Source organism: Spodoptera frugiperda, chromosome 9, assembly GCF_023101765.2.
Source record: "Spodoptera frugiperda isolate SF20-4 chromosome 9, AGI-APGP_CSIRO_Sfru_2.0, whole genome shotgun sequence".
NCBI lineage: Eukaryota > Metazoa > Arthropoda > Insecta > Lepidoptera > Noctuidae > Spodoptera > Spodoptera frugiperda.
This window is the reverse complement of record NC_064220.1, coordinates 1,744,415-1,763,687: the sequence shown is the minus strand read 5'-3', so window position 1 is coordinate 1,763,687 and position 19,273 is coordinate 1,744,415. Positions and strand designations below refer to the sequence as shown.

General features: G+C 34.6%; 1 protein-coding gene across 2 annotated transcripts in view; it reads left to right on the top strand.

Moving 5' to 3' along the window:
* LOC118271253 (head-specific guanylate cyclase) overlaps positions 1 to 19,273 on the top strand; it is a 105,001-nt gene that overhangs the window by 16,432 nt on the left and 69,296 nt on the right. For both annotated transcript variants that reach the window (XM_050695868.1, XM_050695867.1), the window contains exon 2: positions 17,796 to 18,039. In XM_050695868.1, the coding sequence (XP_050551825.1) occupies positions 17,845 to 18,039 (195 nt within the window). In that variant the 5' untranslated portion in view covers positions 17,796 to 17,844. The remainder of the gene's footprint in view (positions 1 to 17,795; positions 18,040 to 19,273) is intronic.

Genomic DNA, 19,273 nt, shown 5'->3' with positions numbered 1-19,273 from the left:
TGTTAAGTTTTGTTGCTTAACTTAACGTCAAAGGAATTTGACAATGGTGATCTGATAAAAATGACTTCTGACAGTATCTATAGTTGTAATGGCCCAATTACATAAATTGGATAAAACACGTTTCATGGTATTATTAAAAGATTTAGTTTAATAAAAATATCACGCTTGCTCAATGCGGGTTGGTCATTTCTCACTTATAATTAGAAATGATAAGCCCATATTTTCTCACGGCGTTTTCTTTCACCGTTTGTCAGTGGTGTCTAAATAATCTTTGAAAGTACTATAAGTCGTGTCTATAAAAACGTCACATTGGTAGATGCTGTTGGTAGGTTTCGAATCCGCACTCTCACGCAGGAGAATCGAACGTCTTAAACCTCCAGGCCACCAAGACTACTAATATATGTACTAAGTATTGTTGAATACTAAGATTTATTCTTTTCATAATTCTCAGTTTGTTAAGACGTAATGACTGACCATTTTGAGAACTGTCTGGACCTGACAGGTTTTGATCTTAAACGTTTAAACTGACACTTAAAATGAAAATTACTTTCAAGTAATTATTTTGATATCTAATATAACAAGATAAACGTAATCTTACTAAAATAATTTTAAAAATATATCCTTTAACTAAAATTTACTTTAAAAAAAAAATACCGAATAATTTTATTGACTGCGCGGTTGGCGCGGTAGCTGGGCAACTGACTGCCGTGCAACGTCTAGCGGGTTCGATTCCCGCACGGAGCAACTCTTTGTGTGATCCATAAATTATTGTTTCGGGTCTGGGTGTCATGTGCATGTGAAATTGTATATTTGTAAACTCCTCCACGACACAGGAGAAAATCATAATGTGGGGTAAAAATAAATTGTTGAGGCATTGCAAAAGTATCACATAATGAATAAACCTAAACTATTTACAATTAAAACACTCACATGTCTTAAGACTATCGATTTAGGCAGCCTTCACAAATGCGACCTACATTTCTACCTAAGTTTTGGACTTGTGGGTCTTGCTATTTTTGGAAATAGGTCGTACAGACAGACAATATGGACGGAGCACTTTGTAGTAGAGGTATGCTTGCATCGTGGATGACTTCAGGCATATGAGTAAATGAAGAGTGAGTTAGGAATTGCTTTATATTAGTGTTTTATGGGATTTTATTTGGTAGGACTTATTGTAATGTTTGTTGAGGTTCTAAAAACTAAAAGAAACTGACTGTTCTTTTTTGCAATGTTGAAGTTTGGATATATCGCTTCTTACTGCTTATTATTTTTATTGCCCTACATAAGGAATTTCTAAAATGTCGTGGGTGTGTTTACAAATATACAAGTTCTCATACGTATGACACCCTGAAATAACAATTAGTGGATCACACAAAGATTTGCTCCGTGCGGGAATCGAACACATTACACGTTACGCGGCAACTTAAAGTTAATCTCTACATAGACACTGTCCGTTCGTAGTACGGGATAAAGTAAACGACATGATATATTATTCAAATACAATTTAATTTAAACACTAGTTACATTGTAATAAAGTACAAACTTGTTTATACAACTCATTAAATCATACTTGCAGAATGTGAATTAACGTTGTATGAAGCAAATGAGAAGCAAATTACATTGTCAACACCAATTTACTTGATACGAAGCCACCTACAAATTTAAAATGTACTTTACAAACCAAAATCAACTTTAACACAACGAGATAAGGTGTAAAATTACGTGGTGGTAAGAGAAAGGCGAAAAATTATCAAATGAATTGTTTGTTTGGACCATGAGATTAGGAATATTGTTATACTTAAGGCATTCTTTAAGGTTATCCATTTGCATTATACCTACTGATTATCTTTGCCGTTTCTTACTCCACTTTGTTTTTAAACGATATTATAAAAGACTATCAGCATCAATATCTTAGTGAATGAATCTTGAATCTTATTAAACACGATTATTAACACAAAACATTTGGAATACGTTAAAGCAACAATATAGACAACTACCACCAAAAACTTACTGGCAGAGCGACGAGCTTAAGTATGACGCGGAGTAAAGTGAAGCTGACAGACAGACAGATCGCGATGGAGAACTTCAGTGAACGACTTCTGCCCCCTATTTAGGAGACACAGGATATTTAAGCAAGACTACCAAAAACTTAGGCTTATCAATCAATCAAGCCACAACATTTCAAATGGACCCAACAAAATAAAACTAAAACATTCCAATTAATTCCTTATCAAATTACGTCTCTAAAGACATTGGAACTTTACCAATAAAAGTCCAACAAAAACAAGCGAATCTCGCATCAATCACGAATGCTACACATTGCAAACTATTCTTTTTATAGGCCACAAAAACAAAATCTTATTAGACCATTCGGATCAGCATTTAATCAATGAGGGAGTATTTAATCAGCCAATCGTCGAGTGCCAATCGTAGCCAGTCAATATTACTTCATGGGCAATAAAATATATTAAGAGGATTGAATGGGCTCTTGAAATTGTTATGGGGTGCATTATTTAGCTTGGTAATATTTGCTAACCTATTTTCCAAGTCGTTATTCATCGAGATCAGCTTTGGTACTGATTTTATAGTGTTTGATAACTCCGCGGAAGACCTGATATTACTGTTACTGGGGCTCCGGCTCAAAGAGCAGGAGTAGGAATAGGGTGGTTTTGAGGCAGTAAGACTCTGATACTCTCTCTCGCCTCATCTAAGGTGGAGGAACACATTGGATGGGAAAAGGGGAAAGACCAGTGACGGACAATTTTGAATGATCGACATTTTTGCAAAATTTCGTATTCTTGACTTGTAACACTAGTGCCAATTGCATCCTAATTGAATGGATTAAATGGTATTGAGTTTGGCTTTATATTTCGTACTCTGAATGCTATTTTAACAGTTACAATATGTGGTTGTATAGTTTTGACATTGAATAGTTATTGAGATTTTATTGGATTGAAATTGCATTGACATTGAGATAGGTTTCAAGAGTAAGCGTCCAGATGAACTTAAGATTAACTTATCTTCACTCCTCTACATAAGATCCCCTCGACGCTACCCAATAAAAAATCTGAATTCCATTTTAGTATAGAAATATTCCATGCCAAGAACCGCTCTGACTGCAATTTACACACAATTGCAGTCCCCAAGGCTAGGTATGACGTCACTTGACATTCACTCATGGAGAAATTCTTACTGATGACGTCATAAGCAAGGACGTCGGTTAATTAAGTTAGAAGAGGGACAATAATTACATTGTTTTTCGTGACCGCATGTAATTTGAAATCAGCATTTTATTAAGTTGACCTTCTGTGATATGTTTTAGATTGTGTTGCATTGAAATTTGTTTTGAGTAAATAAGTTTATTTATATTGTTATATACTTATTAATATTTATTTGCTGATTTAAAATTATTTTTGCTTACTTTGCTTTATTTGTGCAATAAATGGTAGTGTTTATAACTTACAGTCTTATGGAAGGGTTTGTAGAAAATTCACTATTTATAAGAAAAATAATCGATTTTACTTGTATTGATTTAATTCCATTATTATGGGATCTGAAATCAATCCAAATTAAACCGAACCATAAGTTAAACAGCTTATAAAATTCTTCTATATACCCAATCCTCAAAATCTTTTATACATATGCCATTTAAATCAAACCTGCCATTTTGATACCCTATAAAACGTTTAAAACCGCAATTTACAGCGAAAAAAACAAAGCAAATACCTTTCATATTGTTGGAACGGAGATCGTTACCCGGGAGTGGTAATTATATCAATTTCATACTCTTTAATACCCCATATCATTGTTTTAATTACCGATCGGAATCCGATTATAGGAAGATTATTCAGTTATTGTGTACCTAGCTTCGTTAATGGTGTCTATGTAAATAAGCTCTTTGATAACGTTAGAATTGAATACATTTACAATATTTAAAAGAACTTAGAAGGAGTACATAATATCTTCCTGTGAACTATTTTACACAGACCAGGCAACACATTTGGACAAAATCCCCTTAAAATAATAAAGAAAAAAAAAGACCAGGCACTAGCATTTTTAAGCGTGGGAGACCATGCTTCGGCACGAATGGGCCAAAACCGACGCGAAACATCGTTGCGTTGTGTTTTGTTGTGTGACTGAGGTTACCAGAGGCCTAATTACCCCTCTACTTAATTCCCAAACCTCGATTCCCCAACAACCATTAAATTCCTAATGCCGAAAAGGCTGATAATGCACTTGTAACGGCTCTGGTATTTTGGGTGCCCATTGGCGGCGGCGTTTGCTTACCATCAGGTGATCAGTCAACTAGTTTACCGGCTTATACCATAAACAAACATTATCTCTTTATTAAACCAGAACATGTTTTAAACTGCGACCTTCAGTATTGTCTCATGTAGCTATCACTTCACCTGTGTGAAGAATAGAGTTGTGCTTTCTACATATCAATAGAACTATGCTCGATTTCAGCTCTTCACATTCAGATATCAGTCATTTTGATATTGCCGTTTCTTGGAACTGATGTAACTCTCAACTTCACGGAAAAAAGTCTTATACCTTTAAGATTAAGGTGAAATTAAATATGACCCTCGCTGACCCCTCTTAGAACTCAATATAATTTTCTTGTCTTTCCGAAGTTCCTCTAACTTTTTCAAGGAAATCATAATTGTGTTTGCCTCTTCGTAAAATAGAATATTTTAACTCTGTAAATAACATTTCTAACAACGTTTGTAATGACGTGCACTCCGGTCGAGCGCTGGACTGTGAATGAGCAATCGGGTACAATACCGGACAAAGAGAATTTTGTTATACCCTCATTTAATTTTTGTTTGCGTAACTTTGTAACGTCACAGCCATTTTTTAAGTAGATTTGTATGTGAACCATTTTTTTTGTCTACCCAAATATGATATACCGATTTACCGAAAACGTATTGTCCCACTGTTAATTTAATTATCACACTTATAGATATTATAAATGTGAAAGTTTGTTTGTTTAGATGTTTGTCCGTCAATCACGCTGAAACTATTGAATGGATTTTTAGTTAGATATACAGGCAGGGTATAAGCTGACTAGGGTGATAGGATACTTTTTTTACTGACTGAAGCTAGATTAAAAATATTTTTATTAAAATCTGCTAATACTTTCTTCCGTGCGGGAATCAAACACGGTACACGTTGCACGACAGCCGGATTACCCAGGCACCGAACCAACCGTGCAGCACATTATAACGTGTGTCATAAGTACCAACGATTCTTCTAAGAAAAAATGTAATTAGATCACCAAGACACTCATAAATATCATTCATATATCGTTCAATAGCTTATGAGGAACTCGAACGAATATTCATTCATATTCTTTTGTATCCATACTGTATTAATGAGCTATTTATTGATCACAGATGTGGCTGGTAATTGTGGATATTATTTTAATATTAAATATAGTTCGATATTCATTACATTTGGTAGTCATTATAAATGTAGTAACTGCTTTGTTGAGCATACAAAGTATATCATTATCATTTAGTTGTATTTCAAACTCCTATTTTGTAAAAAGACGGTTGCCGCGTCGTGTGTCGCCGACTGCTCAAGAATATGAGCCTCTAGTATGGCTTGAAACTAGTCGACTTCTCGTCAAATAGTTATGTGAGTAAGCCGAAAAATATTAGATTTAGATTTCAACCATGATCGTCCCATTGCAGAGCAAAGGCCTCCCTACCCTCCTTCCACTCCTCTCTGTTTAAAGATGAAAAACAGAGAAAATAAAAAAGGCATTTTGTTAAAAAGATATTTGTTAGTTAGTTTTCATTTAAAAGCCAACTTTGGCATCTGCTCTTAAGATAAAAATATTACGAATCATCTTCTATTCTGTTAACAAAAACACACAACATCCAAAAAGAAAAACATAAACCTTTTAGAGATCAAAAGGAAAATTAAAAGTAGTCACTTAATCATCCCCGTCGGCGCCATATTGAATTCTTGATTCAAAAAAATAAAAGATTAAATAGAATGAATGGTCCAAATCCTCAAACGAGATACAAGATCTTTCAATGCGAACAGTTTCCTTGAAAATCGGCGTCTTTTTATACCGATTTCACCGATTTATCGGACATTTTTACACTCCCCACGAGCTACGAGGAAGTTGGCCGACAGTATTCGAATGATAAATACGCCATAAACTTAGAAAAACTCATCGAGAACATTGGCAAACAATTTATTGATGGTACATTGTGTTGGCATACGAATTTCATCTTTATCTTTTTCTAAATAAGATTCATGTTAACTTGAATGGTGGTTTATTATAATTATGCTGCATAACGGATTTGCTGGAGATTTTGTGCTTGGTCATATGAAATACATTTTGGTCAAGTTCTGCCTCATTGGTCATACAACTTCTTAGTTCGATGACCAGATTGGGTACAATTCTTCTAGTTTTTTTTTATATATATTGATAATCACGATAACAATGCAGAATGTTGAATCTATTTTATTTTATTCAACTGTACGTTTGGCGTGAGGGCTGAGCAACCAGCTGCGGCGTAACGTATAGCAGGTCTAATTCTTACACGGATCAACTCTTTGTGTGATCCACAAATTGTTGTTTCTGGTATGGGTGTCATGTGTTGGTGAACTTGTATGTTTGTTAACGCACCGACGGCACTGGAGAAAATTTTGAGGTGAGGCAACGTTTTATTTAAAACAAATATAAATTTAATAGAAACTTAAATAGCCACTAAAATTGTCATACGTATTAGCCCACTATTCCAAAATCGGCACATGTATTATGAAACCTTTTAAGAAATATAAAGGCAAGAATGTACCTACTAACTTTTGTCGGCAAGTTTCATTAGTAGTCAGAGCGCGTCGATGCCCTAAATTTAGGAAACATAAAAGTCAATGGCGAGTTCCAAATTCGATGTAGGTACCGTTAATGGGATGAAGTTGTCGCTAAATGGCCCATACTATTCCTTCCTGTTTATTTATTTATTTTATTACGTAATCTAGTGAAGCGATTTTATTTTTAGAAGGGCTTTTTTTAATGGAATAGAAGGCAAACGAGCAGACGTATCACCTGATGGTAACCGATAGTGCCGCCCATAACACCAGAGGAGTCACAGATATGTTGCTGGCATTTTAAAAAAGAATACGCTCTTTTTTGAAAAACGGTGAGGGAAAACATCGTGAGGAAACCTTATAATTTCTAATTATAAGTTTGACATTGCTAACCCTCTTTGAACAAGCGTGGTGATTACCTAATGGTCAAACTTTCTCCAAATAGGCCTTTGCTCAGCAGTGGCCACTTATAGACTGTTGTTCCGATGTGTGGGAATCAGGTCTATGACATCTTACTTCACAGATGTCCAAGTTAAAATATTACTTCTTATAAATTTTACTTCTCACAGGTTGTCGCGAAAAGTTAGACACGTGTCCGTTTAACTGGACAAGGAAAGACTTGAATAAATTATTATAAAAGACTACAAACTATGTAGAACATATATATTTAATTCTTAGAAACTAGGTGACAGCTCTCTAAGGACATAAGTTAGGCTACGAACTTAGGGCATCGCCTAGGGAGGTAAGGGACAGTTAGATCTGATGTTTTAATATTTTAGGGGCTTCAAGATGACTTGTTCAGCCCACACAAGTATTGGTTGTCTCTTAAAATAAACCGAAAAGGTACAAAAGTATGGATTATTTTGTCTATAGTGTGATCGAATGTCAGATCAAACAATACTGTGTAGTGATTAAAAATCCATGAATTTATCTTAAAATGAACTTCAGCATGCTTGTCTTGAGTGGGTCGTGGTGGTCCACAGGCTTAAGACGTTCGCTTCTCATGCCTTGATATTATATGTCCTTTCCAAGATTTCTTAAGACACCTCTGACAAACGGTGAAGGAAAACGTCGTAAGGAGAACATGGGCTTATAATTGTAATTATGTGGTGCATTAGTGCTCAAACCTTCTTCCTGTGAGAAGAGGCCTTTGGTAAACAGTGGCCACTTATAGGTTGTTGATGTATGATATATATGTGCTTGAAAGCCGACTTGGGGATCGCGGTTAAGTCACCAAAAGAATGAAACTACCGACCTCAAAGTAACAATCCAATCAAATGTAATTGGTAAAAGAAAAATAAAAGCCAAATAGGTATCCTACCTAATATATCTAGACTAACTACTCTCTATACTGAACTCAGTATTATGTAAGATAGCTGCGAAGCTTCATCAACCGTGATACAATCTTATAGAAACTAGAACAAATTTCCGTGCGTTCAGACGTTCTTGCTACACAATATTATTGGAAGCAAACATTATAGCTCGTATATAGGACTTACTAAAGTAAACCTATCTTAGGAAATTAGGCCTTGGTTGCACTAGAGTGAAACTATGACGGTTTTTAGCCGCTAAATATAGTGAAACAAGAATCCATATATGGCGAATACAAGCGGCTGTAGATGCGGTTTTGTTTTTCAATACAATTTACAAATTACAAGGTTCCGCTCCAGTGCGGCTGGGAGTTTAATTTATTTCTTTTACATGGATCTTGGTCCCATACCAGAATTGTCTTATGTATTGCGAGTTCATTTACATAAACAAATTAGACATCACATCCCCATAGACCACATCACATGGAAGGAATCAAGTTTGGGCATATACGGACCAACGTATATGAGCTATACGGCTGTATACGGTTACCAAACCGTAGTAATTTATTTCCTTAAGACAACATCTCTGTTCCCCACTGTACTTACATCAAGTGCCTCCTGAACTCTTCAAGTAAAAATAACATTACGTATAAAACGTTGGATATCAAAGACAATATAATAACGACCAATAAGCCACGACAATCATTGTGTTTGAACGTTTTTATTATTATCTCGTAATAAAATTACCTATTTTGGCTCCCTTCCATAAAAAAGACAGTGAATTTGATCAAAAGCGGTGGGCATACACAAAATAAATTCTACCACGCCTTAGAATTTTGATGAAACGGGGTAGGTATACCTATATAGAACCGACTCGTTTGCAAAACAAAATGGCGGCTGAAGAATTTGACGACGAAGCTGAGCGCATCGTTTCGAGCCGCAAAAATTTGTTAGGATAGTCGAATTGCGAATAAAGTTACATTTTAGTTTTAAGCTTGTATTTTTGGTTTGATTTATTTGCCGAAAAAGAGGGGAGAAGTTCTTGCTGCTACTATAAAAATATAAAGAGTGTTCTGTGTAATTGGACTAATTTGTATTAGATTATAATTTATTTAAACATCATTTTAAGTCCCCTTTGCACACATAAAACAATATTATAATGACTGCATGATTGGCGCGGTGGCTGGGCAACCGGCTGCCAAGTAACGTGTAGCGATTTCGATTCCTGTACGAAGTAACTCTTTGTGTGATTAACAAATTGTTGTTTGTGTATGTGAACTTGTATGTTTATAAGCGCACCCACGACACAGAAGAAAACCTAATGTGGGGTAATGTTTTAAAAAATGAATATTTGAGGATTAAATTGTGCCTAATGCTTTCTATTTATATTATTTATGTCTCATAATTATAATAACTGACAATAAATAGGTGCTATCCTTACTTTTCCATACTACAGTCGGGTAAAAAGCCATGAAAATATATTATACAAACTCAGACTATGAAAATAACTTTATTTACTATACGACTTAACATACCTGCTAAGGGAATACCTTTACGATACAATTAATATAATGTTATCACGTTTATAATAGTTAATTAACTAAGTATGGCCAACCAATATAGTTTGACCTTCCATTATACATGGTACACGTGTGTCTCAAGGTCAGGTTTCATTGGTAATGTTTCAGTTATAATAAGTTTGGTATTTTAAACTTCATTTGCGTCAGTACCTGTGCCGTGAAAGCCTTAGGAGTTCTGTGAAAGAAATTACGTTCGAGTTTTTATATGGCTTTCGTATTTGTTTTGATGTTGGGGTGTTTTATTCATAGAGTGTATAAACAAGGTCATTTTATGAAATATATGTAGTATGTATATAGAAAAACAAGCTAAGCTGTGTATGAAAAATATTGAATCTCATAAAATATTAGCCTAGATTGAGGAAATTATAATAAAACCAAATAAAATTGGCTTCAAAATTATTTATTAAAATATAATCGATTTAGAATTTTCTGTCAGTAAGAGAATCATAACAAATCCCATAATTATAATTTATGTAGATTAACTTCACGTTACCAAAAGTTAGTTGAAATTGTTGAAAAAATATTTTAATGGCTTGTGTCTTTGCAAATAGAATAAAATATTTTGTATGACCGCCATTATTCTGTAGAACTGCTTTAAGTCGTCTACATTGATTCTACAAGATTCTGTAATGTTTCGAATAATCGACCGTGTTTCAAGAATTTTATTTTTAAACAAATTCCTGTTGCATCTTATGGAAACAGGGATCCTACGGTCTAATTCATCCCATAAATGTTCAATGGGGTTAAGGTCGGGTGACATCGAAGGCCATTCCAGTAAATCCACTTCGTTATCTTCAAAATATTGTTTAGTTATCCTTGCTGTATGCTTCGGATCATTGTCTTGTTGGTACTTGAAAATCTGACCTAACCCCATTGTTTCAGCAGATTGTTTTAAATTGTCACGGAGAATATTACAGTAGACCTGTGCTGTCATCTTGCCTTCAATTACTTGCAGTCGGCCCACACCATGCCAAGAAAAACACCCCCAAACCATCACACTCCCACCGCCGTGTTTCACAGTGGGCTGCAAGTATTTGTCGTCGTAAGAGTTATCATTGCTTGTGCGCCATACAGTTTGCCGACGGCGATTTCCAAATAGTTCGAACTTCGATTCATCGCTAAAGACTACTCTCTTCCAAAATTCTATTGGTTTATCCGAATACTTGCGGGCGAACTCCAACCTTCGTTTTTTATGGATCGATGTTAAAAGTTTCTTTCTGGCAATGTGACCTCGTAAATTAGCATCATGCAGGCGTCGCCTGATAGTAGTTTCAGAAACCGAGGTCCCTGCTTCCTGTAATTGATCTTTGATCTCTCGTACCACAATCTTGGGATTAATTTTACACTGCCGCACTATTAGTCGATCATCAACAGAAGTAGTAGCCCTAGGACGCCCCGACCGTGGCCTATCTGCAAGACTAGGACATTCTAAACTTTTCTTTATTATTTTTCGGACACCTTCTGGACTAACTTTAAATAATTTTCCCACAGCACTAAAGTTTTTAATTTTTTCGTAATAACAATCTTTATTCTTTCTTCGATAGTTAATTTTCGCCTCGGCGCCATTATTAATTCAAAAACAGTCAAATCACCTTACAATATCTTATTATTAAATTTAAACTACGCACACTGCCTTAACAATAATAATAAATGAATTTAAAACCGCGAGAGTATCAGATATCGTTTAAAGTTTGCTATTTCAACTGACTTTTGACGCGCTCAATTCAAGTAGTGCACACATAAACATAGATTTAGAAAGAAATCAAAATGAATTTCGTGGAATTTCCTATTGTACGTATTAGAATAGTGTATCCAAACATAAATAGTAAACAGTTCATTCATAGAAACTGCGTATTTTGGAAAATATATAACATCATTGATAAGGTGAACTAATTTCAACTAACTTTTGGAGGGCACTGTATGTATAGAAAAACAAGCTAAGCTGTGTATGAAAAATATTGAATCTCATAAAATATTTTACCCTAGATTTTTTGGCTATAAAATGAATAAAACATATAGAAAATTCAATCTTTCAAAATATGACCCATATCTTAATTATTCTTAAGATAGAATAAAACATGACGTTATTTATTTAACCGATTCATTCTTTCCACATGCTGAAAAATAAGAAAATATATATTTTATACAACAGAGTCTATGTTCCACATGGTAGGTATTAGGGATTGACAGTAAAATAATAAACTAGACGCCATATTTATTGAAAAACTAAAAAAAAACAATCCAATAAACCAAGTTAAGTATGCTAATCTGCACCTCTACTCGACCCCTAAAAGGCGTGACTATACATTGCAACTAAGCTCAATAGTTTATACGACACTGCTGGAAAACAAGTAGCTACTCGTATTAATATCCTTTTAAATCAAACCCATTTTACAAAATCCATTATAAAACAGTAATATTCTATTAACCCATTATACAACAGCCAGTAGAATAGCACCAGTAGAAATAGCACCAGACTCAGACACCATTATCCTCACCAAATAATTCAATAAAGCATCCGCATTCAATACCAGAATACTTCTACCAAGGGACCTCACAGCAGAAATCCAATTTCACGATCCAAAACAAAACTACACAGAACGAAAAGCTATAACTTTTAATAACGTCATACCCAATTTTGTACGAAGCCTTTAAATGGTTTAACAGTCACATCGGAACACCATGTTTGTTGTTTGCCTACAGAAAGTTTTTGGAAACTATATGGTTTATGGTTTTCAGCGGTTTTTTTTAGGTTTTATTGTAAGAAGATGAGAGGTTGTAAAGTATATTTTTGTGGAAGTTGTATTGACCTTGAATGGTTGCTGGTTGAAGCTATAAATGAATTATATATTGTTGATTTTCAAAATGGATTCTAAAATAAATGTGTCTAATAATATGATCAAACTTATTTAGCAAATTCGATGCATTTGATTTAAATTATACTATACATTTAAAACATTCGTTTGTTTACTGTATGAGTACAGTAAACAACGACTTATTTTTAACTTCCATAAATTACGTAGAAACAAGTATTTTCATGTTAAACTATGCGCAAAAATAGATTTCATCTCATTTCACATTCGACCACGCATTGACGTTTACAACTAACCAATAAATAAATAAATACAGAAACTTATACATTTACTATTCAGTGCTACCCGAAAATAGACAGCAAATTAAATAAAACATCTTTCGCAAACATTTTGACAGAATACCAACACGATATTCGATAAATAATTCCACATAGTTACTATGTCCCTTTTCTTATTTAATAAATTCGACCTATTTCAAAAATTCTACCTGAAATAAGAAAAGTAAGGTCAAGATTGAATGGGCACCTCAAGGCTACATGTGGATAGAATTGGGCAGAATCGAGACCCTTAGGAGGTACGTGTAGAGCTGACAATAATGCCAAACGAAAGTGGTCCTAAATGCCAGGAAATTGGCTATCTGATCCAGATATTGAAACGAGGAAATATGTCGAATCAAACTTTCCTTCTGTTGTCAACTGCTTTCGGGACTTTCTTCGTATAATTTTTATTGTAATTTTTGTTTATTTCCCTTTCTTTAATTGTGTTAGAAAGAGTGTTGGAATGATTTTATTTTTGAAGTAAGTCCTACGGTGCATGCCTGTTTCATACATCGTGGTGGCGAATGATTTTGGTAACTATAACTTGAGGAGACCTAATAGTCAACTTTGTTTGAGGTTCAAAAGTATTAAGCAGTCTATTACATGTTTATAAAATGAACACTTGCTTTGTTTTAAGTTAAACGATTAATAGTATTTTCTTAGTTAAACCAGCTCCTTTACCGGCTTATACCATAAAAAATCACGGCTATGATTAAAACTCACCCACACATGCACAAATATAACATTAAACACATATAATTTACACAGATGATATAAATATGTAGAAAAGACGTGTCATTCCCGAAATATTTTCATAAGGTCTATATCTATATGTAAATATTTGTCCTGCGATCTGTCTGTTTGTACAAGTAATGATACATGTGATGCGGATGTTGGGGATGTAACGGACGGACATAAAATATTTATTTTATTTATATTTATTACATCGTTTGCACGTGTCAGTAAATTTATTAATGTACATTTGACGTAGCAAAATGTTTTATTATTGCATTGAGAGTAAATATTCGATGTTCAACAAAATATTATTTTTTCGATTTCATTTAGTTATAGCATAGCAAAGGTTTCAAAAATAGGGATGATGACGGGGTATGAAAATTAAAAATCTATTTATAGTCCGTCAGTTAGGTAATTATTTGTGATTCTGTAAGAAAATAAAAATATGTAATGTTTTAAAATAATCTACAAGACGGACATTAAAATAAAAATTAGTCATCTACATCATTCGTTCATCATCGTTTCCGTTATTGGGCAAAAGGCTCTAACCTTATTGCTATAGGATCGATGATTTTCTTGATGAAGATGTGGTATATTGCCGTGCTTTTTTCTGCCTTTTTGACAAACAAACAGATGTTGTTATAACCAAAGTTATTCGTCGAAATATTGATACGTACACCACGTATTTAGCTTAAACTGGGAATTAAACCCTCAAATTATATTCATTGGTGAATTTTCTGACCGAGCCAACCAATTAATTTGGAATTGTGAAGCTCTTCTCTATATAAGCATTAATTACCATCCATTTTATTTTAAAATGTAAAATGTTTTTGCCGCAACTATTTCGTGGGATTCCGGTAAAATTCCATGTTCTGTGTGTGTAAATATTTTGTGAACAATTATTGTTGTAGTTGGGCTTACTGGTGGATTTTTACTTAAAGCTTGTTTAAATATTCATTTTGTTTTGTTCAGTATTTTTTAAAGCTGCAGCTGAAGTATTTACTAAATGTTACTCTCTTACTCATTGGCATTATGGTACGGTACCTATTATCTTTCTTTCTTCTATTTTAATAGAAACACGTTGGCCCACACTAGGATTTCCTACAATGTCGGGAGTACGTTTTTTTCACATACACATGATACCCAAATCCGAAATAACAATTTTATTAGTGAATCACCTAAGAAGTTGGTCCGTGTGGGAATCGAAACCGCTACACGTTCCACGGCAGCCAGTTGCCCAGCCAACGCGCTGTCCGTATATTAGGAATGAGCCTATTGTAATAAATCAGTCAGAATTCAAATTAGGGTCTGGTATCATGCCTGGCCAAGACTTTTTTCCATAATCGGTATTAAGCTATAATCAATTTTAAGCTCAAGAATTTGCATAATTCTGAAATTGAATTATGTTTGTCGATTCAGTCGCAGTTGCGACTACGTGCCGTAATATACAAACTACATACAATCCTGACAAAAAAAAACTACAAAATAAATCTGCATTTGCAGTTTAAACGAAAACATCGTTTAATATCTGGGTCGTAGCCGTGCAAACAGGCAATTCGAACAGAATGCAACCAGTATTGTGCTTGACCGCCTTTTTGTTTCAGCGTGGCACTTTAACTTCGACGAGTGCCGAGGTTGCTTTTATTAATTTGTAATTTACTTTAACAATATACATATGTGACGGTGCTTAAATGTTTTATTTGGAAAATACAATATTAAATTATCTTTATCAGTCTCGTGTCATGTATGCCTTTAAATACGCAGTGATAAATTATTGAACTTTAATATTCTATAAATGGACTATTCGATATTATACACGACAGAAGAAAGAAATGAGAAAAATATCTTTCGCGTCATTTTTTATAGTATAAGCCAGTAAACGAGCAGACGGATCACCCTAAACACCAGAGGCGTTACAAGTGCATTGCCGGCTTTTTGGAGGTTTGGAATTTAAGTGTTGATGGGGAATCGGTTATTGAGAAGAGGGATTTATGGGACCTCCGGTAACTTCACTCTCACTACGAAGCACAATGCAAGCGTTGTTTGACGTCGGTTTTTCTGTGAGGCCGTGGTATCATTCGGTCGAGCCGGTCCATTCAAGCCGAAGCGTGGCTCTCCCACACAATTCATTCTTTTGTCCGTCTTCTTCCTACACGAAACTAAAATCATATTTCCCTAGAAGTTCATAATACTACCTACACCTTCTATGAACAGAAAGCCAATTACACTATAACACAAAATTCTTACAAATTAACTTTCACCGTAAAATTGACCTTTCAAAATGTAGAAAAAAGTTCTCGAAACTCATTATGTAGGAAGTCGAGTTTCTTGATAACGGGATCCCCTCGGGTCTCGGAAATTGTAGGGTTACAAGTTCAGTAGCCGCATTGTAGGGTTTCTGTTTAGTTATAATCAAACTAAGGCAGTTATTATTATTATAGACAAAGTTATAACAAGACTGTCGACTTGGGTAATTTATGGGTTTTTGTATTTTCGTTTTATTATGGTCTGGTACTTATAGGGTGATTTGAGAGTTGATCCGGAGCTGCGGACTACCTAGCGGGTTTACTGGAGCTCCGGCTCGAAAAACAGGAGTTGGAACGGGGTGGTTTTTAGTCAGTAAGAGTCTGACACTCCCTCTCGCCTCGCCCAAGGCGGGAGTCGGAAGTAATTGGATGTTTTTCCCACCTTAAAAAAAGGGTGATTTGAGAAAGTAATGATTTAAGAGATCTGGTTTTATTACGTTTTAAATTCAAATAGGTGTATTTTTATTCTTAATGTATATCATAACGATTGAAAATTCATATGTACCGTAGCATAATCTCTGCCTAAAGCGTACCATTATCTCTGCCAACAGATACATATTTACATTTATAATAATATAGGTATAATACTTCAAAAAAACCTCTTAACCTTTCAAAAATGTTATTTGGCCTACTACGAACTGGTATAAGAGCAGATCTTAGCAAATATTCAAATTTGCCAAACGATAATAGACCTTAAGTAGACCTAAACTCAGCATATATTAATATGACCCACAAACAGGTTTCTGAGCGATTCCTAAGGGAGTGTGCGTCCTCGAAGAAAATTGCTTATGAAGTGACGTCCTTGCGTGTAATGGGAATAAATATAATTATTTTGTATTAATATGTATTGTGTATTCTACCCTTTACTTTTGTGAATAGTTGTCTCTCAAGTAGAGAGACTTGAGTATGGTACCCTATTTTTGAGGGTTGAAAATCATTCATTGACTTCTGCCGCCTTGTGTGAGGCGAGTGTCAGACTCTTACTGACTTAACAAAACCCCGTTCTTTTTCTTGCTTTGAGTCGGTAGTAGGTTGTCCGCAGCTTTGGATCGAGCATAAGTCCTACCAAAACCCTCTGTATTGGTCTAATGGCTAATATTCATTGGCTGATAACATTTGAACTCAAATATACTTTTTCTACTAGACATCACTTCGATTAGGCTCCTTTTTGAACGAGCTCATAAAATTATAATTGTATTATTTTCAAAGATCTCTAACTATCATCGCATACCATTTAAACAATGATTATCACCCGACCCAAGTATTGGCATACCAATTATTTCATTCAAACGTGTAAATGAAAGCGTCAGAAAGCAAGTACAAAGCAATTACCGTCGAAATATTAGCTAGTCCCAAACGAACCTATGTCAAATATTTGTTAGGAAACTATCATGTTGTTTGACTAAGGAAAGGACCATTATTTGTTTTAAACTATTTACATACATTAGTTTGTTTAGACGGAAACAGTTTAAGGCAGTTTGTGAAGTGATATAAACTGTGGAACTCTGTCTATTGTTTTGTTTGTTTGTTTGACTTTTAAATGTCTCATTTGGGTTATTTTGAGTACTTTGTTAGATGAGTGAAGCGGTACTAATGGTTATTTTGTAATCTCTGATTGTAGTTTTTGAGTTAGGTATTACTGAATACGATACTGAATTAGATTTTTATGGTTTTTATAACAACTTTATTATTTTTCATGATCTGTTTAATTACTGCTGATATATTTATATGTAATTTCATATTTTATTTTAGTGTTTTTAATTAATTTTGAAATGCTCATTTTCTATGAACACTACTAATAACTATGATTTTAGCTCTTAGGAAAAGTGTAATAAACCCATTCAAAACTTACTAACAATTTTGATTCTTAACAATGTATCTATAAATCCTTTTCTTATCTTTCCAGATACTAAACTGAATACCAAACCAATGACTTGAGACCACCGAATTCCACCATGACGTGTCCGTTTCGCCGAGCGTCCTCCCAACATCAGTTCGCCAATGGCAGTGGATCCAGTACAAAGAAATCAGAATTTAGATCCCGACAGTCCTCGGTACACCTTCCAGGACCTGAAGAGGAAGATGGAGAGAGAAACACCCTCACACTCAAAAACTTGAGTGAAGCACTCCAACTTCTCACAGCACCTTCGGTAAGTTTTCCCAAAATTCAACCGTATTTCTAAGAAATAAGGCACCTTTTAATGTGAAAAATGTCGTACTGTATGTTGATTTTACCTATTTTGTCTTACTAAACGCGAAAAGTAAGCCTTAACGCCTCTTTAGACAGTTGAAGTAATTGACTTCTGCTGTAGCGTTTTAAACTTTATTTCAAAAGCTTAGAGTTTTATTCACATCGACTCACAAGTCATCGGTGCATATCTTAAAGGAACGCAAGTTATGGAGTACTGCTTCTGCTTCTAGTTCATGATTCCGTTCAAGATGGGACTTTATCACTTCATGTTAAGGTTCTTTGTTGAATTTAGTTTGAAAGTTATCGGTGAGTAACGTTGAAACATATTGACGCTTAAGCGCTTAAGCGAAGCGTTGCAGCTGCTGACTGCGGCTTATTCGTACCTTGCCACTCGATTTTAATCCTTACCACTCGGTTATTAGGCTTCTTTTATTAAAGCTGCTCTACGAAGACGATTTAGCAAAGTTCTACCATTAATTTTGAATCGTACGGAGTCGAGTTCCGTAGACTGTTTTAATATTTTATCGTCAACTGGCAGTTCTTAAATCCTTAGAAATCTTTGAAAAGGCTAACATATTAGTGTTTCTTTAAGCTTTTGCTGCTCAGTAATGTGATGAAATTTATCTCGGTGTTCATTAAATATCTTTACAGACTCTTATGTGTATCTAAGATTTAGTGACACATCTATATTTATAAGTACGATTGGATTGACCGTATGTTATATTGAAAAAGCATGTTTGACTACATGCATATGAATACCTATACGTACGATAAATACACCAAAATAATATATTGTAAAATTTTTGTCTGTCTAACTGTTTGTTTTGGCTAATCTCTGAAATTGCTGAATCAGTTTTGACGGGACTTTTAGTACTGGTTGCCCTACTGGTTGCCCAGCCACCACGCCAAACGTGCAGTCAAACATTATATTACGTTGTGCGCAAACTCAAATCCATTAGACGTAGATAAATTGAACATTGTAAACAAGATATCTACACATAAACAATGATTGATTTTCTCAAACATGAAGCTACTAAAGGGAAGATGAATTAATTGAAAAATACACAAATACCCATCATTATGCTTCAAAGTTGTTTGAAGTTCACTTAAGATGTCAATCAAAAAAATTAATGCTGTCTGTACTAAAGCAAATAATTGTCTTACTCATTTGAAGTGATTGATTTCGACTGCCA